Source organism: Dendropsophus ebraccatus, chromosome 15, assembly GCF_027789765.1.
Source record: "Dendropsophus ebraccatus isolate aDenEbr1 chromosome 15, aDenEbr1.pat, whole genome shotgun sequence".
NCBI lineage: Eukaryota > Metazoa > Chordata > Amphibia > Anura > Hylidae > Dendropsophus > Dendropsophus ebraccatus.
Window position 1 is genome coordinate 64,415,124 of NC_091468.1, and position 21,001 is coordinate 64,436,124.

A 21,001-nucleotide genomic window follows, 5' to 3' on the forward strand; every position below is an offset into this window, starting at 1 on the left:
TCTGCAGCCGCCAGTAATCAAGGTAAAATAGAAGGCAAAATAATGTTGTGTTTTTATGATTTACTGTCAATGTATATTTACACTACACGCTGTATTTTAAAAGTCTCTAATAACAGATCCTTTATTGAAGGTTGGAAAACTCAAAGATGGAGCACGTACAGTTTCACGGACAATACAGACAAATTTTTTTGATGGTGCAAAGCAAGAGGCTATTGATCTGCTGCTTATGGGAGATTTCTACAGTGGTGAATATGCAGACAAGGGGCGGATGCTGATGGACAGCTCCGCTCTGCTTGGTAAGACACAGCTAAGGATTTTTATTCATTCATCTAATAGTGTATGGGGTCCTTAAAGGGGTACTCCTGTGATTATATATTATTATTTTTTTATTTTTTTTTTTTCAAATTAACTGGTATCAGAAAGTTTTACAAATTTGTAAATTACATCTATTTAACAGTCTCCAGCCTTCCAGTACTTATCAGCTGCTGTATGTCCTCCAGGAAGTGGTGTATTCTTTCCAGTCTGACACAGTGCTCTCTGCTGCCACCTCTGTCCATATCAGGAACTGTCCAGAGCAGGAGAGGTTTTCTATGGGGATTTGCTGCAGCTCTGGACAGTTCCTGACATGGACAGCGGTGGCAGCAGAGAGCACTGTGTCAGACTGGAAAGAATCCACCACTTCCTGCAGGACATACAGCGGCTGATAAGTAATGGAGATCTAGACATTGCTGTCTCATCAAGCATAAAACCTTTTTTTTTTTCCTTTTTGCTTTACCTTGACATGTTCTGGTTTATGTTCTAGTTAATCCAAGCGCTTTAAAATCCATGTCAGAACGTCAGTTTGAATTTACGAATTTCAAAAAGACGCGTGTGGCCGTGGGAACCTGGAACGTGAATGGAGGGAAGCAGTTCCGAAGCAACGTCCTCAGCACGAGTGAGCTCACCGACTGGCTGCTGGATGCTCCCAAACTGTCAGGACTTCCTGATTTCCAGGGTAAGTGGAGCTGCTATGCAAAACATTCAAATCCTGCTAAGGCCATGACCACACATCTTTTTGGGCTGTTGGATGGCCGCCATTTCACGGCCAAATAACGTCCATCCAAAAGTAACCTCTGACCAAAAAAAGATGTGTGGCCGTAACTTGTAACTTTACTTGCATTTTTTTTTTATCCTTCGTGTTTAATAGAAAGTAGTTTATGGTGACTTTTTAAGTTAAGTAACGAGAATAACTTTCTACAACCGTCCTTTAAGACATAGTAACACGCTGTACCAGTGCAGAAATGTCATTGTGTTTTCTTGTGAAAGTTTCAGCAGATTTCGTTGCTTTGCTTTTTGTTGCAGTGATTAAAATCCGCAATGTGTTGTATAGGCTGTGGATTTAAAGGGGAACTCCTGATAAGAAAGATTTAACCCTGTTCAGTCCCCACCCATAATCTAGGTTTGTGTGTAATAGATTTCTATTATGTGAATTGGTCAGTTTGTCTGCAGCACATCCTGACTCACAGACTGAAGCTGCAGAAAATCCTCACTACCTGCTCCACTCTGTCTCCTCTCCTCTATCCTCCCCTCTCCCTCCTGAGACAGAGGTCACATGATCGCTATCTCTTCTGCTGCCAGGCAAGCTGTAACACCTCATCTGTAACCCTGCCCACCACTGACATCACACAGTGATCACCTGGCCAAGGGCGGGGAAACAACAGCCTCTCCTGAGTAGTATAGGGGAAAGGAAACACTGTTGTTTCATCTCTCTCCACTACATATGGATGGATGGAGCCAGTGGTGGGCAGATACTACAAGATAGGGGTGGGTACCTTGCAGCTGGCTCTGAGGTACAATGCATGCTGGGAGATGTAGGTTCCTGGCCGGATGCCATGATTTAAAGCTGGGATCATCTGGGGCTAGGAGCAGCGTAGACAAGTGGAAAAGGTGTCAAACAATCAGTGGGGGATCTGTGAGTGCCTATATGCTTTTTTTGCATTTCATGGGATTGCTGGAGTTCCCCTTTAAGATGGTGCATGTCTTCACATCTACGCAGATAACTGTCATGTGTGTGAATCAGGTTTTCTCTGCCCCCATTGATTCAGAGGTTTGTGGAGCTTTTTATTACTTTTCTGTAAAATTCCTTTTGTTGTGTATTTTGCTTTGTCTTCCAGATGATGAGAGTGGCCCTCCAGATATATTTGCTGTAGGATTTGAGGAAATGGTCGAACTGAGCGCTGGAAACATTGTTAGTGCAAGGTCAGCCATAGTTATCAAATGGAAATGAAAGTGATCTGTAAATGTATTGTTTATAATCACTCTCCACCTTCGTAACACAGAACATGGCATTCACAACTCATTTTTTTAAAGAGGACCTGTCACCCCCCATGCCGGGGTGACAGGCTCCCGACCCCCCGTTACAGCCCCCTATACTCACCTGATCCTGCCAGGTCCCGCTTTTGGATCCGGTCCGGTCACGGAGATATCAGCTCCCAAAGCCCGGCGCACACTCGCTGACAGGAGAGTCCGACGCTCATAGAGAATGAATGGGGAGTCCGATGCTCCGTCATTCTCTATGGGCATCGGACCCTCCTGTCAGCGCGCGCGCCGGGCTTCGGGAGCTGATATCTCCGTGACCCGACCGGATCCAAAAGTGGGACTCGGCGGGATCAGGTGAGTATAGGGGGCTGTAACGGGGGGTCGGGAGCCTGTCACCCTGGCACGGGGGGGTGACAGGTCTCCTTTAAAGAGACTCTGTCAGTAGGTTTATGGTGTCCTATCTCAGGGTAGCATAAACTAGTGACTGAGAAGCTGAGCAGGATGATGTATCACTCAAATTGTTCTGTGCAGCTGATCCAGAGATATCCTCCTGAATAACATGGACAATAAGTAGTCCTCTCCATTATGTGCATGAGCTCAGTAGTCCTGGATATTCATGAGAAGCTGAAAACTCCGCCTACCAGCTGCTTATTGGCAGTTATCTATTCATGCTGTGTGTATGCAGTCAACTTTTCGTTTATGCCATTTACCATGCGGGAACAATATTGTTATATATGTTATACATACTAGATAAGACAATTGGGCGCACTACAATATCAAATATGTTTGTTTAATTTTACATGTTTTATTTATAAACTGGGAAAGTGCTCACGACTGCTCTCTGAATCCCCCACCCGCACCAGGATGTACAGTTTTATTGTGATGCGGGAAGGGGTTAATGTGGCGGTTTGTGTTTAGACCAGTGCATTCTTTATAGTAAAGCGCTGATCTAGTGAAAATGTAATAAACTGAACATTTTGCTAAATTTATTTGCAGCACAAAAAATAGGAAAGTGTGGTCGGAGCAGATACAGAAAGCGATCTCCAGATCTCACCGCTACATAATGCTGACCTCAGGGCAACTTGTTGGAGTCTGCCTTTTTATTTTTGTTCGGCCATACCACATGCCTTTCATCAGGTAATGTATGCACATCTCTGTTTTTGTGTTTTTCCTTAACCCTTAGACGACCTAGGGCGTACCTGTGCCCAGAGGACCCTGAACGTACCTGTACGCCCTACCTATGAAGCGCGCTCCGGAGCGGAGTGCGCTTCATAGGAGGTGGGGTCGGCTGCAGTGAGCAGCCGGCACCTTACCGTTAATGACAGGCAGCCACAATCGTGCTGCACCGTGCCATTAATCCCTTTAAGTGTAAGTGACAGGGCGAGTCTCCTGCCACTTACCGATTGGGACCCCCGCAGTGTGACTGCGGGGGTCCCGATCGTTCTAACGGACTGCCAAAGATCTCTCACCTGCCTCCGTGCGGTCTGATCGGTGGTCTGCTCACTAAGCCTGCACAGGCAGGCTCAATGAGCAGAGCGCCGATAACACTGATCAATGCTATGCCTATGGCATAGCAATGATCAGTGTAGAAATCAGACTAATGTATGTACAAGTCCGCCAAAGGGACTACAACTGTGTTAAAAAAAAAAAAAAAAAACTAGAAAATCACTATTACACTACCCCAAAACCCCTCCCCAATAAAAGTTAAAATCCCCCCCTTTCCTATTATATAAATAAAACATATAAAAATGAATAAACATATTATATACTGTAGCGTGCGTAATTGTCTGATCTATTAAAATATAACAAGCGTCATTGTGAACTGCGTATATTACATTATATATAAAAAATAATAAAAAGTGATCAAAACATCAGATCTTCACAAATACGGTATTTAATAAAAACTAGAGATCATGGCGGAAAAAATGACACCCCATACAGCCCCATAGGTGAAAAAATAAAACTGTTATAAGCATCACAATAGGCCCATTCTATTAATAATTAATTGCCAACAAAAAGGATTTCATTAAAAAATATATATAACATTAGAGAATCTGTGTAACCTGCATATGGTTGTGTTCGGGCTGACCTATAGAATAATAGTATCATGTCGCTGTTACCATATAGTGCATAACGTAGACACAGGAACCCCCCAAACGTTACCATATTGCATTCTTTTTTACGTTTTCACCGATTTATTTCTTCATAAATAATATATTTGGGATTCCGTCATACATGTTATGGTAAAATAAAAGACGCCATTACAAAGTACAACTATTCCTGTAACAAACAAGCACTTACATGGCCCTGTAGATAGAAAACTGAGAGTGCTAGAGCTCTTAGAAGGGGAGGAGGGAAAAACGGAAACACTAAGATCAAAATTTGCGCGGTCCACTGGGTCATTTTGGGCCTGGTCCTCAAAGGGTTAAAGTTGTTCTCAAGGGCTACAAAAACATGGCCACTTCCTTCTAAAGACGGCACCACTCTCATCTCCAGGTCTGGTGCGGTTTGCATTTAAGCTTCATTCACCTCAATGGAACTGAGTTACAAAACCTGCACCCAAATTGGAGACAAGAGCGGTGCTGTCTGTGAAAGAAAGTGGCCGTGTTTTTGTAGTGCTGGATAACCTTGCTTGCCTTCTCTGGCAGCTTCTGTCTCAGACAGACTTAATGAGCAGAGAGCCGATATAACTGATCAATGCAATGCAGCAGCACAGCATTGATCAGTATATACAAGTTAATGATTGCATATTATTGCAGTTTTGCAGTATACTCTCCTTATCGCTTTTTAACATTTTCTATGTATAAATCAATGTTATACATATGGCTAAATTGTGCTCCATGCTCCCTCCGTTCAAAGAGAAAAAATCCCAGTCCCTTGTGCACTCACACAAGGAAAGTCACCTGTTCATCATGCAGGTTCTAATAATAGAATTAGTAAAAGTTTAGTAAGCTCTGCAGCTTACCAGGAGACAGTGCTCTTTGTTATGTATAATGTCACTGTGTGGTTACAGAGGTTTTGGTGCTGTGTGACAGGAGAGCTGACCATACAATGCGAGTACCCCAAGGACACTCTGCTACTGAATGTGGATGCACAGCAGCTGTACACATACACAGTGAGGGAGACACCTAGTGGCCATATGTATAGTGTTCATTAAATCATAGAAAACAGTGAGTAGATTGCAGAACTGCTTGTGATCACAACCCCTGCTCATTTTCTTTAAAAAAAAAAAAAATTGCGATAGTGTCTCTTTAAAGATTTGCATACATGTTATGGGGCATTAACAGCTTAATTTCAAGTGTAGGATATTATTTTGTGCAATATGTTGGTGCTACATAAAGAAATGATTGGTATTTCTTGGGATAGAGAATTGGCGGTGGACACGGTAAAGACTGGTATGGGAGGCAAAACCGGTAACAAAGGCGCGGTGGCCGTCCGCTTCCAGTTCTACAGCACCAGCTTCTGCTTTATATGCAGTCACTTTACTGCTGGACATACCCAAGTAAAGGAGAGAAATGAGGATTACAAAGAGATCACCCAGAAATTAAGCTTCCCCTTGGTAAGTGTCATCAGTATATTAAGATCATAGGATGACGGAAGAAAAGATGAGCGCAACTCTGGCACAGTCAGGTCCGTCCCAACCCGGAAGTCTCCGCATTTGATTACCGGTGGCTAAAGAAGTTTGATGCAGCCCATTAAGTCCTGGCGGATACAGCCTATGGCTGTATCCATGTTTTACAGGACTCCCTAGGGCTGCATCCAACTTCTTCAGCCACCGGTAATCAAATGCAAAGACTTCCGGGCTGGGACGGACCTGACTGTGCCGAGTTGCGCTCATCTCTAGTAGTGCGGCACCCCACCGTGTTATATTTTCATTTACGTTTTCCATCTGTAATAGAATTGTATGAGGCTCTATCACTTTGTTCCTGTTCACACAGGGCAGAAACGTCTTCTCACACGATTATGTGTTCTGGTGTGGAGACTTTAACTATCGGCTGGACCTCACCTACGAAGAAGTCTTCTACTTTATCAAACGTCAAGACTGGAAAAAATTGCTGGAGTTTGACCAACTTCAACTGCAGAAGGCTAATGGGAAAGTAGGTGTGAGATTGGGATCTGTTCACACCTGTGCTGTGTGGTATAGGAGTCAATGACCTGTTTTGGCCGGGTTTTGTAACGTGAAAGAAGGTTTAGCATGTGTTGCCAGAACCAAATGTATTTGTGTGTGTGAACAGAGCCGGACTATTTCATACCGATGATTTGCTGTGATGTTTTAACCCCTTAAGGACGGAGACCAAAATGGCCTTAAGGACCGGGACAATTTTCAATTTGGCGTTTTTGTTTTTTCCTCCTCAGCTTCAAAGACCCATAACTCTTTTATTTTTGCTAATAGGTGTGATTACAATGGGGCTGTACAGGCGTTTTTTTTTGTTTTTTTTTTACGGGGCTGTATGGCGTCATTTTTTGCGCCATGATCTCTAGTTTTTATTCATACCATATTTGTGTAGTTGAAATGTATTGATCTTTTTTTTTTTTTTTGTATTCATTTTATTTTAAATAAAATGTAATAAAAATAATCAATCCTGGCGGGGTTTTTGTTTACCGCTTTTTGTTTATGACATTCACCGCATGGGAACAATATCTATTATTTTAATAGATGGGACAATTACGCACTTTACGGTATATTATATGTTTATTTTTATGTGTTTTATTTATAAAATGGGAAACGGGGGGGTGATTTAAACTTTTATTGGGGGTAGGCTAAGGTGTGTTTTTTTTCCCCACACTTTTTATGTCCCCTTAGGGGATTTCTTACACTGATCATTGCTATGCCATAGCATAGCATTGATCAGTTTGATCTGCGATCATTGCGTAGAGGCTGTCTGTGCAGCGATCTGACTGCCAGGAGGAAGGTAAGAGACCTCCGGCAGTCAGATACAACGATCGGAACCCCCGCAGGCACACTGCAGGGTTGCCAATCGGTCAGCAACAGGAGCACAGTGGCACTGCAGGGGTTAATGGCGGGTGGTTGCGTGATCGCGGCGGCCCGTCATTAACAGTGAGGACCTGGCTGCATATATCAGCCGATCCCCACGTGCTTTGAAGTGAGCTCATTTCAAAGCACCGGCGGACTCCATGACGTACAGGTATGGCATGGGTCCTTAAGAGGTTAAAGGGATATTCCCATCTGGGCTTCCATGGGATAGGAGATATGCTGATTTTTGACCATTGGAATCTTCACCGCCCCTGAGAACAGGGATGCAATTACCCTGCATTGCATGGAGTGCTTAGGCCACCTGATCAGCCATCACGGCCGGCTCTCCATTTAAATTTTTTAAAAAGTCAGCGTGCTCTGCCAGATGATAGACAGGCAATAGGACAGGACAGAGAGCTGTGACTAGTCACAACCCAGATAACTAGTTTGCAGCTGCCTGTCTCGTGTGCATTTTATCAAGTCTGTGGAACACAGATCCCCCAACACCACTGGAGAGCCGACTGCCAGGTGCGAGCAGCCGTTCTTGTACTGATTCTGATGATACAGTCAGTGGCTCTTCTGCTGCAGTCAGTGCTGCCCTTCTCCGTCATTCCTTGCCGGCCCAGCACAGAACTCGATGTAGGAGCCATACATACGTATTCAGGTCTGATCTATAGGAGCAATGACCTAGTATGACAGAAATACCAGCACAATACAGCGTACAGAAGCCTGATTAAATAGATGGTAACTTTAAGTATTTTTCTCATTACCCAGATGGATCTGGTTTGAATAAGAATAGTGTGCTTGACATTCATCAGGTGGGTGCGAGCGCCTGAAGTGTTGTATAATCCGCGCGCTATTATCCAGTAATGGATGTGAGAATCGCTAGTCGTGATGAATCACAAAAGAATACATTTCCATGGCAGATCCAGGCCTGTCACTTCTACATACATAGAAAATCCAATTGTACCTGTTTAATGGTGTTTAAAGCTTTTATTGATGCATTTAACGTTTCAGATAATGTGGGAAATCTGAGACTGAAACACAAATATTCATGGCAAATTGTATCTATGTTTTATAATCAGATGTGAGGTGTATGTCCTGCAGGAGGTGGTGTACTCTTTCCAGTCTTCCAGTACTTATCAGCTGCTGTATGTCCTGCAGGAAGTGGTGTATTCTCTCCAGTCTGACACAGTGCTCTCTGCTGCCACCTCTGTCCATGTCAGGAACTGTCCAGAGCAGGAGAGGTTTTCTATAGGAATTTGCTGCTGCTCTGGACAGTTCCTGACATGGACAGAGGTGGCAGCAGAGAGCACTGTGTCAGACTGGAAAGCATACACCACTTCCTGCAGGACATACAGCAGCTGATAAGTACACAAAGACTCTTTGGAAATGTTAATATTACTTTATACTGAAGTTAGAATTTTTTTTTTATTGTTAGATATTCAAAGACTTCTATGAAGGTACAATCCACTTTGGACCAACTTACAAGTATGACATTGGGTCGGAAGCCTATGACACTAGTGAGAAGTGCAGAACACCAGCTTGGACAGACAGAGTATTATGGTGGCGGAAGAAGTTACCATTCGAGAAATCAGGTATCTGTTTTGGGTTTGGTCATGAAGAGGTTAAAGAAACAGTAGGGGTCATTTTTTTTTTTCTTTTTTTTTGTCTTTTTTCCCCATATAATGCACATTATGTCCCAGTGTTTCTGTCATCTGTGTCATTCCAGCTCCGCTACTGCCATACATTTTATATTACACTATATAAGCAAATAAGAAAAATTCCTGGCATGTAGTCTGTAATGGTCACGTGAATAACTTTTATTGCATTCTGAGTAAGAACATTTTCAGATGATGATGATGATGATAATAAAAAAAATATACATTTATTATTATTATTATTATTATTATTATTATTATTATCTTCATTTTTGTAGTAGTATGTTGTTGTTATTATAATTATATTTTTTATAGCATTACTTGGTAATAGTGGCTTATTTCTCTGGTGTCTTGGAGAAAAACAAATCTTGGTAAAAGTTTTGTACACCTAAATTTTACTCTCATCACACTTGCTATCAATAAATATTATATTGTTAATTATTATTATATAATTATATTATTATTCTATATTATTAATTATTATATTATAATATGCTTCATCTGTATTTAACCTCCTCTATGTGTAGCTGGAGACATTAATCTTCTGGACAATGATCTGGATTGGAGTTCCAAAGTAAAACACACATGGAGTCCTGGTGCTCTGATGTATTATGGGAGAGCAGAGGTTCCATCATCTGATCACAGGTATTCTTCATAGTAACTTCATGTTCTATATGTGGTCTCTGAAAATATTTTTAATTTATTTAAAGGGACAGTGTCATAAGAAAATTACTTATTGTTTAAATAATTTTTTTATGTTATATATTTTTAAAAAATTTTGGTGACATTTTTCCTAATTTTGGATTTTTCTAACCATAATATAAAATAATCCTGAGGTCAGTTTTCATTCTCACCACTGGGGCTAAAACTAAGCTGAGAAACACTTCCTGTTGTGCCTGTGGTGATAAGAGGAGTCTGCTGTAAAGGGATCGGTACAGCATTGCAGCGTCATGTGACACCAGTAGATAGAGGAGACATTAGCAGTTCCCTGAGGAATGATCTTTTTAAAGGTCACAGAGCACGCTCAATGATGTTACACACATTAATCTTAAGGGGACAGAGTCTGTCTATTGTTGTCTATGTCCATGAGTCTTGCTGTAAAGCATGTCACCAAGTGCTGTTAAAAACAGCCCAGGCAATATGGCAGCCCCCGATAACACTGTACAAAAAGTGTATAAATCAATGTTTATACATATGGCCACTAGGTGTCTCCCTCACTGCACATGTGTACTGTTGATGTGTGTCCACATTCAGTGGCAGAGAATCCTGAAGGTGCTCGCATTGTATGGTCAGCTCTCCTGTCACACAGCACTAAAACCTCTGTAACCACACAGTGACATTATACATAACATAGAGCATTGTTTCCTGGTAAGCTGCAGAGCTGATTATAGAATTAGCAAAAGTTAATAATATAATTAGTCTGTTTAATTGCGTGAGGTGATATACAACCTGCATGATGAACAGGTGTCTTTCCTTTATGTGTGCGCATCAGCCTAGGGAGCCTTTCTAGCAACTCTCCTGGCAGGTAATCGGCCTAAGTAAAAGCCCGCTGGATATGATCATTACAATATACGGAGGAGGGGGCATATTCCTCCCACTTAGTAATTGTGGAGGATGGATAAGTGTGTGAACATTGTATTCTTTTGTATGATTTTTTTTTTGCCATCGGTAACCATATAGGGGCCATAGCTGATGACATCATTGCCAAACATAAGAGTTACATTGTACATAGAGGAGGAGGCCCGACCGTTTGATGCTGGAATCACACACGGCAGTTCTTGTACCGAAGCCAGAAGTGGATTCAGATGGGATGGCAAATATAATCCTGTTGGATCCACTTCTGGTTTTGGCACAAAAATTGCATTGGTAGTTTTCCAAAAAATCTGCCATGTGTCAAACCAGCATCTAGGACCTGGCATTGGGTGAGCGTAGGGAAACCAGCCGACTGCTCTATCTGCCGCTGCTTCCTCCTGGTCTCCAGCGATGCTTTCCTTGGGGTGTTAGATCTGTAAATCTGCACATATGGACTCTTAATGTCTTTGTCTTCTGATTAGACCTGTGTTGGCCATTGTGGAGGTGGAAGTGCAGGAGGTGGATGTGCCAATGAGAGAGAAGGTATTCCAGGAGATCTCCTCCTCCCAGGGGCCTTTGGACGCCACCGTTGAAGTCCACATAGATTCTCCGACACCTGAGGAGAAGGCCGAGTTTCCGGAAGATCTAAGTTCCGAGCTGGTGGAACGGTTTCAGAATCACGGCACTGTGGTCCTCGTACGGTGAGCGCAGATTGTGTAACAAATATTGTGTGATGCGCTGAGTGGGCGGCAATCCACCATGACAGCTAAAAGCACTTAATGGAGCGAAAAGTAGAAAGCAACAAATTGGAAGTATGTTCTTACTGCTAAAAACTTAACTACTTAGTGACTGAAGCTGAATTATCCAAAAATGGCGAGAACAACCCCCATAAAGCAAGTCAGGGGAAGCAGATTATACTGGAGTTAACCAGATATCAGTTCTTACTACTTTTTTATTAAATGTTTGGAGTCTCTATTATGTTATTAGATTATTATGAGCAAAGTCTGTAGCACGGTGCTTCAACCATCATATAGGGTACCTCACAAGGGGTAGTCATTGACTTACATCGCTGATGGTTAAACCCTACTGAAGTGATGAAATTAAAGTTAAAAATGTGAAACTTAAATGATTAAGTTTCCATGGTCAAGAGGCACTTTAAAAAAAAAAAAAAAAAAAAATATATATATATGTATATACACACACACACACACACACACACATATATACACATACATACATACATACATATCAGCAGGGGTTGTGATTGCAAGAAGTTGTACAATATACTCTTTATTTTATTGTTTTAAGCTTTCTATTTTTAAGTCAAAGTTAGACGTATGGCCACTAGGTGTCCCCCTCCCTGCCAAACTGTGCTCCATGCTCCCTCCATGCCGATACTTGGTCTTTTGTCTGTTCAAAAAAACAGACCAAACACTCAGACATGGTTTGGTATTGATTGACAGCCATTCCTCGTTGTGCACAGAGCTGGGAAAGTCTTCACTGTACATGTGTACAGCTGCTGCATGTCCACATTCAGTATTAAAGAATCCTCACGTGCTTGCATTATATGGTCAGCTCTCCTGTCACACAGCACCAAAACCTCTGTAACCACACAGTGACATTATACATAACACAGAGCATTGTCTCCTGGTAAGCTGCAGAGCTGACAATAGAATTAGTAAAACTTAATAGTATAATTAGTGTAAGGTAATTGTCTCAGGTAATATACAACCTGCATGATGGACAGTTGTCCCTCCTTGTGTGAGGACGGGGCTTCCTGTGTTTGGTCTCTTTTTTTTAACAGAGAAAAGACCAAATATCGGCACGGAGGGAGCATGGAGCACAGTTTTAGCCGTATGTATAACATTGATGTAAAGAATGAAAAAAAAATAGTATATTGTAAAACTGCTGGTCATCACAACCCCAAATCAACAGTAGAGGTGAGCAAACGTCGAGCGCGCTCTGCATTTTGATAGGTGGTTGCTTATGAAGTTGGATGCAGACCTAGGAGTCTACAGCTTATGGCCTATGGCTGTATCCATGTTTTCCAGGCAGCCTTAGGGCGGCATCCAGCTTCTCCAGCCACCTGTAATTAGATGCAGGTTCGCTCATTTCTAGTCCACAGATAAAGTAAAGTCTTCTGAAAGTGTACCTGTCATTTAATTATTTTTTTTTTGCAGAAATCAATAGTACAGGCGATTTTAAGAAACTTTGTAATTGGGTTTATTAGCCGAATAATGCATTTTTATCATGAAAAAGCAGTTTGAAGCTCTCCCCCCTGTCTTCATGGTTCTTTATGGAGAAGGGAGGGGTGGAGGGAGATGAGGCACCAAAACAGGACAACAAAGAGTTAATTTATAGCTACATCACCGAGCTATCTCCTCTGAAGACAGCACTGACCTCTGAATAGCGGCTTTCACACAACTTCCACTGTGTAAACCTTGGTTCTCTGTTGCCGACTAATCTCCCTCCTCCCCCTCCCCTCTCCATAGGTTACACAGGGAACAACTGATGTAAAAGAGTGGAGATTTCCTGATAATGAGCAGTGACTGAGAGAGGGGGGGGGGGACCTGGGGAAAGTCTTTTTGAATGCAGATAATGGCAGATTTCCCAATAAACCCAATGACAAAGTTTCTTAAAATCGCCTGGACTATTGATTTCTGCAAAAAAAAACAAAAAAAAAACCTGATAGTGACACTTTAAAATATGTTCCCAACAGTCTTTAATGTCTGCAAGGATGACATATTGTGGTTTTCTATTCCTAGGTTAATTGGAGGGCAGATGATGGTGACATTCGCAGACAGCAGGGCAGCACTGAGAGTTCTGGATCTCGATGGATTGAAGGTAAATAGCCTCTCAGATAACGTATGGTACTTACAGCAGGTAATAGCCTCCAGGCTTATGGCGGTGACTGCAGAAGGTGGGAGCTGCTGGATGCAATTATGTCTTTGTGATTTGCAATCTGCACTGAATACGTCAAAGTAAATTGGAATGTATTATGTCTTTTCTGCCTTTGAACTCTTACAGTAGCTCCTCGAAATGTGATTACGGTTTATAAGTGTAATAATTCTGGGAAATAAGACTCGGGCTAGGCATTAGTTCTTTCATATGCACATTATTCCTTCACAGGAGTGTAATTTAAAGGGGTTGTTCACCCCCCAAAAAAATCTTTCAAATCAAGTGGTTTCAGAAAGTCATATAGATTTGTAATTTACTCCTATTAATATATCTCAAGTCTTCCAGTACTTATCAGCTGCTGTATGCTGTGCAGGAAGTGGTCTGACACAGTGCTCTCTGCTTCCACCTCTGTCCATGGCAGGAACTGTCCAGAGTAGGAGAGGTTTTCTATGGGAATTTTCTACTGCTCTGGACAGAGGTGGCAGCAGAGAGCACTGTGTCAGACTAGAAATAATACACCACTTCCTGCAGGACATACAGCAGCTAATAAGTACTAGAAGACAAGTTTTTTTAATAGAAGTAATTTACAAATCTCTGGCACTTTCTGGCACCAGTTAATTTGAAAAAAAATACTTTTTGGCGGAACTACCCCTTTTAAAGTGATGATCTCTAGTAGTGTTGAGTGGACTTGCCTAACTATTCAGGTTTTGCAATGTTCTCTGAATTAGAATGCTCTGCATTGGACTCCCGGCAGCTGGAGAGGTTAGATGCAGCCCCAGGGAGTCCTGGAAAACATGGATAAAACCATAGACCATGCAACCCGGTATAATCAGTTTAAATCTTTGCGGTACCGTACTGACCTGTCCGCACAGTACCACGAAGATACAAACAGTTTCGGAGCGCCCGTCATCATAATGATCACATGATGCCGGGCCCCCCGATTTGTCGTGCCGTGGAAATGTACTACAGACGAGTGCTGATCTCGCTGATCAGCAATCATTTGTGGCCCCTGTGGCTGACAAATCTATATGTGTTAAAGAACCCTTAGGGCAGAAAGGCTTGGCGTTTTGTTACACGAATGTAACCCGATGATGTGTCCCTACTGCACAGGAGACGCAAAGGAGGAAGGTTTGTCTGTTACCTTCCTCTTCTGCGCTGTTCTGTTGCAGTAAGTCATTTGTTCCGCAGTCTGGTGAGATTGTTAGGAGCACTGCCCACCCCATTCATTATCATTAGAAAGGGTCGGATCGTGCTATGGTGGTGGGCAGTGTCTCACCGGACCATTGAGTAAAAATCACACAAAAAATGACCAACTGCAACAGAACTGCGCAGAGGATGAAGGTAAGACACATACCCTCCTCCTCGACATCTCCTGTGAAATAGAGAAATATCAGCAGGTTTGATTCCTCTAACCTGCTGATAGTTCCCCTTTAAGTAGACTTGTCTATCCTCAACATTTAGTACGGACTGCAAAAGTGACATTACTACTTTTTTTGACAGGTAAAAGGAAAAACAGTAAGAGTAAGACCGAAGACGAAAGACTGGCTGAAGGGTCTACAGGAAGAAATAGCAAGAAACAGGGATAGTATGGTACTGCTGTCACCCAACGCTAACTCCTCTCTCTTAGAAGAAAATTTTGATTTCTCTAGTCTCGACTATGAATCAGAAGGTCAGTGAGTTAAATAAATATTAAAGGGGAAACTCTAGCGGGGAAAAAAATTCTTTTAGATCAACTGGTGTCAAAGATCTATAGATTTGTAATTTACCTCTAATCTTCCAGTGCTTATCAGCTGCTGTAGGTCCTGCAGGAAGTGGTGTATTCTTTCCAGTCTGACAGTGCTCTCTGCTGCCACCTCTGTCCATGTCAGGAACTGTCCAGAGCTGGAGAGGTTTTCTATGGGGAGTTGCTGCTGCTCTGGACAGTTCCTGACATGGACAGAGGTGGCGGCAGACAGCACTGTGTCAGACTGGAAAGAATACACCACCTCCTGCAGGACATACAGCAGCTGGTAAGTATTGGAAGACTGGAGATTTTTTATTAGTAGAGTTATTATTTAGAGTAGAAGGGTTATAACACTAGCGTAGGCACCCCTAAAGAAGGCTTTATTGCAGGCAACTAGAACATGGTGGGGGTAGTAGTATTTGAGGGCTGAAGTCCCCATAGAATTCCTGCTCTGGACAGTTCCTGACATGGACAGAGGTGGCAGCAGAGAGCACTGTGTCAGACTGGAAAGAATACACCACTTCCTGCAGGACATATAGCAGCTGATAAGTACTGGAGGATTAGAAGTAAATTACAAATCTCTCTCTCTCTCTCTCTCTCTCTCTCTCTCTCTCTCTCTCTCTCTCTCTCTCTCTCTCTATATATATAATGTTGTTTTTTATACACACATAATACAAATATATATAATTAGTGTGTGTGTGTATATATATATATATATAATTATATGTATGTATGTGTGTGTATATGCTGTACACATTATTCTCTCATGGCTGCATGCACCTCCTGTAGGGTTAAGCTCCTCGCTAGATTCCTGACATTTCTTGGTTCTTGCCGCAGGTGACATCCTGGATGATGATTCGGATTACGTGCTGCCTCGCCATCTAGTGACTGACAGACCAGCAGCAGATGATGTGTCCCATGGGAATGAACAGCAGTGTACAGCACAAGCACCCGGCTCATGTAAACCTCCTACTGCTAGTCCAAAGAAGCCACATTCATTTAAAGGTATACTAACTGCAAACCTAACTCATTGCTGTCAAAAGGTGTAGCTGTACATAATCTCATGAATGTGCACTGTGAGGGTGTTTTACCTATATGGTAAATATAATAAGGGAATTCAACTCTCTATGGAAGGCACAGGTATATGTATGTATGTGTGTGTGTGTGTGTGTGTGTATATATATAACCATTTTCTTTAAATGATCACCATGGTTTTAACTAGGGTTGAGTGAATTCACAGTTGGAGCGAAGTGAATTGTTTTGTTCGGATCATCCGGCAGCCCATTAGGCTGTGGGCTTGGAAGTCTGTGCTGCTCTGAGTGCCGGGAAAAGCTGGATCCAGTCCTGGGAAACAGGGGGAAGTTTCCCAGGACTGGATCCAGCTTTTCCAGCATCCAGGGGAGGAGCGGCACAGACTTCAAAGCCCCCAGCCTGATGAGCTGCCGGCTGATCCTAGCAAAACTGCTGTGATTCCAGCCCAAAGAAAAAGTTTTTGGTGAACAACCCCTCCCAGTGCTGATGGTAAACAGGACATTGAAAAAGTACAAATATCCAGTGATTCGCGACTTGTGAGTGCAAATAATTTTTTTGCCTCTCACCATCCTGGTCTCCAACAAACACACGTGATTATTGTTATAGCTGAGAACAATGTATTGTATTATACTTGTATTTTATTTCTTTTAATAGATGATGCCGATTTGTTGGCTTTAAAAAAAGAGCTGCAGGATGCTGGGGAGGTGCCTTCCCGCTCCCCTAACAGATCACTGTCTGTTCCCAATAGGCCCCGGTCACGTCCACCTCAGAGACCACCACCTCCAAGTAAGACCATATATATAAATATATAGCACAGCATATACGGCGATGAAACCATGAATGTTACTGGGCTGGGCAAATGGCTTAGAAAACCATGTCTTTCTTCAAAAGACAGCACCACCCCTGCCTTCAGTTTGTGGGTGGTATTGCAGCTTGGTTCCATTTAAGTCAATGGAGCTGTGATACCATACATAACCCAAGGACAGGGGTCCTGCTATTTTTTTTTATTTTTTTTTAATTAAGAAAGCAGACTTTTTTTTTTGTAACCTGGATAACTTTTAAAAGGGTTATTTGAGCGGAATATTTTCTATGACTATGCTCATGGAGTGGGTGGTTACAAAAACACAGAGGTGGAACCCAATTGCTGCCGCTGACTTACTGAGTGGGCATCACGTCCCTGAACCCAGAAGTGTCCCAAAGCAGGGACCAGAATTCAGGAACTCAGTGTCTGTTTGTTTTTTTAACTTCCCACTCCCAGCATATTCATAAATATGCCGCATATAAAAACATGTATACAGCTGGAGTGCCCCTTTAGGATACTGTCAGGGTCCTAAAAAAAAGAATTATTGCTTGTTCTGCCTGGAAAAAAAAAACTAACAAAAAGATGTTTGACACATAACAGATGCTTCAAAAGGACACCAGAAGTGATATAATAAACGGACTGGACTCAATGATGTATGTGTATATGGGGGTCTCCTGACTCCTCCCTGATAGGTGATGTCAGAGCGGGAAAGGTTTGGGCATGTTGGATTTCTGCTGCCTGACCCTTTTCATTTCTTCCCATGTGAACCTTCAGCTGTATGAGATGAACAGGACACATAGCAGTCACCCAATTAAAACTTCAAGGGGTTATCCAGCACTACAAAAACATGGCCACTTTCCTCCAGAGACCGCACCGCTCTTGTCTCCAGTTTGAGTGCAGGTTCTGTAACTTAGTTCCATTGAAGTGAATGGAGCTTAATTGCAAACCACACCTAACCTGGAGACAAGAGCGGTGCTGTCTCTAGAAGATGGCCATGTTTCTGTAGTGCTGGAGAACCCCTTTCAGCTGAGAGACATCTAAGAGGTCCATAGAGTGTAGCTTCTCATCCTTGTTCCCCTCAGTCCAGACAATAGCAGAGGGGACAGACTAGTGTCCCAGGCCAATGTGTTAGAAGTATTGCAATCGGTAAAGCTTAGTAAATTACAAAAATGTGTCTGTATATCAACTTATATCATGGCTGGCTTCAGCTGCATGCACACGTCCGTGTCAGTTTTTACAGTCCGGAAGCTTCAGAAAACCATCAGTAAAAACTGAAAAAACTAAAAGCCATACTTACAGTACCTGCTGCACCGATACAGCAGCGCTCTCCTCTGGCTTCTCCCTCTCCCTTCCTGCTCTGCAAGTGACGTCATGTGCCGCAGCAATGATGGGAAGAGAGCAGCCTCTTGTTGACGGAGGCATAATGCTGCCTCTGGCTACAAGAGTGATTGACAGGGCAGGGAGCCAGTGGCTCCTCGCCCTGGCAAACACAGTACTGCATTCAACTGTGTTCACTCCTAATGAGGAACGCATACTGTTAAGAAACTAGGCGTAGCACCCAGCAGCACTTACCCGAGTGCTTACCCGGCTCACCAGCGCATCCAGAATTCCGGATGAAAATAGGACAGACTTTATAATTTCCTGATCTGTTTTCCGGAATGGACACCTTAAAAAAAAAAAAATACTGAAGAGTGTCCATGCCCAATAAGAAGCCTGTGGGTCCAGAAATTTAGCCAGATTTCCTGATAAATTCGGATAAATTTATTGGATGTGTGCATTAAGCCTTATGTAGAAGGAAAGGAGTATTTTTTTGTGTGGTAACATTGTTCTCTTTGCAGAAAACAGCATTCCAGTATCTGTCCAGCCCCCAGTCAAGCTTCTCCCTGGTGCACCGCAGCAACCTGTAAGTCTTCTCTTTCAGTCATGAAGTAGTTAAATAATTGTCTTATCCAAAAAAAATACATTTTCTTTTAGTTTAAAGGGGTACTCCGGGCAGGAGGGCTTTCTTCACTATGGCCGGGGAGGGGGTGGATGAAAGCAACAATGTCCTCTCACCTCCCCGGTTCCAACGCTGGGTCCCGCATTGTGCCACTCCGGTCCCCAGGCGCTTTCTGGTCTATGATGCGGCATGGGACGTGACGTTCAGAGGCGGGACCCCACTAAGCCAATAAATGGCTGAGCGGGCTTGGAATGTCACATCATCATAGACCAGGAAGCATCTGGGGACAGGAGCGGCACAATGCGAGACCCAGTATTGGAACTGGGGAGGTAAGAGTATGTTGTTGCTTTCATCCACCCCCTCCCCGGCCATAGTAAAAAAAGCTCTCCCACCTGGAGTACCCCTTTAAATCTATTTAGGTCCAAAATGTTGTACAGAATTGTTTCATAATATTAAGCAGCTGAAAAAAGGAATAATATACAGCAAAGGGCAGATATGTGCCACTATCCCTGGGGGTCAGAGCAGAGGTGTACATGGTACACAGTGGACTCACATGAAGGGGTAATGCTTTGGCATGGCGACATCACTAAGAGACCTAAACATTTACAAGATGCCACCTCCACTTCTCCAGGAACCCAATATAGGATAGAAGAAGACTGTGGTTAGAGTAGAACCTCGGCTGGATAAAACATCTGGTGCAAACGTGTAAGCAGTTTGAAGCTCTCCCCCCTATTTTTGTGGTTCTCTATGAGAGGGGAGGGGTGGAGGGAGATGAGGCACCAAAACAGGACAACAAAGAGTTTATTTACAGCTACATCACCAGGCTATCTCCTCTGAAGTCAGCACTGACCTCTCTGACTTCTGAATACCTGCTTTCACACAGCTCCCACTGTGTAATCCTTTGTTCTCTGCTGGTGACTAATCTCCCTCCTCCCCCTTCCCCTCTCCATAGGTTACACAGGGCTCGACTGATGTAAAAGAGTCGAGATTTCCTGATAATGAGCAGTGAATGAGAGAGAGGAGGGGGGCGGGGACCTGGGGAAAGTCTTTTTGAATGTAGATAATGGCAGATTTGCCTAATAAACCCAATTACAAAGTTTCTTAAAATCGCCTGTACTATCGATTGATTGAAAAAACAACAAAAAAAAAAAAAACACACAACAGTGACACTTTAAATTATTTCACACAAACTTTTGGACTTAAAAACAAAATGTGAAAAGACGGATGTTCACTTTAATGTGTTGACATTTTGGCAGAATTACACAAAACCTTCAGAATTCTTCTGTGGTTTTCTTAATTTAGGAAAATAGAAATAGCTTGTGCAGATGACTGCTGTGTCGTATTACAAAACCATCCAGTTATTTGTCTGAACCTTGCAGAAACTTAATGTTTTCCATTTTCTTCACAGCCAAAGGACAAATCTGGGATTAGCAAACCTTACAATGTCAAGCAGATTAAAACCACGACCCCACAGGAGGCAGAAGAAACCATTAAATGGCTCATGGAGTCCAACAAAGGTGAAGGCTGGATTCAGTGACTATTATGTGATTAACAGACACCCAGGCGTCTTGTTGCATCTATTTCCCCTATCAGATCAGCACTGAAGACCCAGACGTGTACAGAGCGGTGTGCAAAGATCACTATGGCTACTTATTATCATTACAATTTCAAGTGCACAAGTGTGAGCCTATCTTTGTATTTTTTGTGTGTGTTTTGGGCAGTGTCCAGCTGAGAGTGCCATCTCTTTATTTTTTGGCACTGCGATCTCAGGATTGTAGCGGGCCTCAGCAGGAACTTTGTCTAATCAGGGATTTTTGACATGTCTGATTTACAGTAATGCCTTAAAGGGGAACTATCAGCAGGTTAGACTAATCTAACCTGCTGATAGCCTCTTATTGTGCAGGGGGCGCTGTGGAGGAAGGTATGTCTCTTACCTTACTCTTCTGCGTTGTTCCCGTTAGCAGTTGAATCCATGGTTCGGAGCACCGTTGTAGTTGAGGTCGACCTATGATGTAAATTACAGACGCCTCTCATCTTTTTAAGTGGGAGAACTTGCACTATTCGTGACTGACTAAATACTTTTTTTTTCCCCACTGTACCT

General features: G+C 42.8%; 1 protein-coding gene across 1 annotated transcript in view; it reads left to right on the plus strand.

The window, feature by feature from the left end:
- Nucleotides 1–21,001, plus strand: part of SYNJ2 (synaptojanin 2) — a 67,467-nt gene that overhangs the window by 43,911 nt on the left and 2,555 nt on the right. The window contains exons 11-25 of the mRNA XM_069954598.1: nucleotides 131–296; nucleotides 803–994; nucleotides 2,154–2,238; nucleotides 3,295–3,435; nucleotides 5,665–5,857; nucleotides 6,237–6,395; nucleotides 8,715–8,871; nucleotides 9,462–9,579; nucleotides 10,989–11,207; nucleotides 13,272–13,350; nucleotides 14,905–15,073; nucleotides 15,965–16,132; nucleotides 16,814–16,945; nucleotides 18,800–18,864; nucleotides 20,309–20,417. Of these exons, the coding sequence (XP_069810699.1) occupies nucleotides 131–296; nucleotides 803–994; nucleotides 2,154–2,238; nucleotides 3,295–3,435; nucleotides 5,665–5,857; nucleotides 6,237–6,395; nucleotides 8,715–8,871; nucleotides 9,462–9,579; nucleotides 10,989–11,207; nucleotides 13,272–13,350; nucleotides 14,905–15,073; nucleotides 15,965–16,132; nucleotides 16,814–16,945; nucleotides 18,800–18,864; nucleotides 20,309–20,417 (2,152 nt within the window). The remainder of the gene's footprint in view (nucleotides 1–130; nucleotides 297–802; nucleotides 995–2,153; nucleotides 2,239–3,294; nucleotides 3,436–5,664; nucleotides 5,858–6,236; nucleotides 6,396–8,714; nucleotides 8,872–9,461; nucleotides 9,580–10,988; nucleotides 11,208–13,271; nucleotides 13,351–14,904; nucleotides 15,074–15,964; nucleotides 16,133–16,813; nucleotides 16,946–18,799; nucleotides 18,865–20,308; nucleotides 20,418–21,001) is intronic.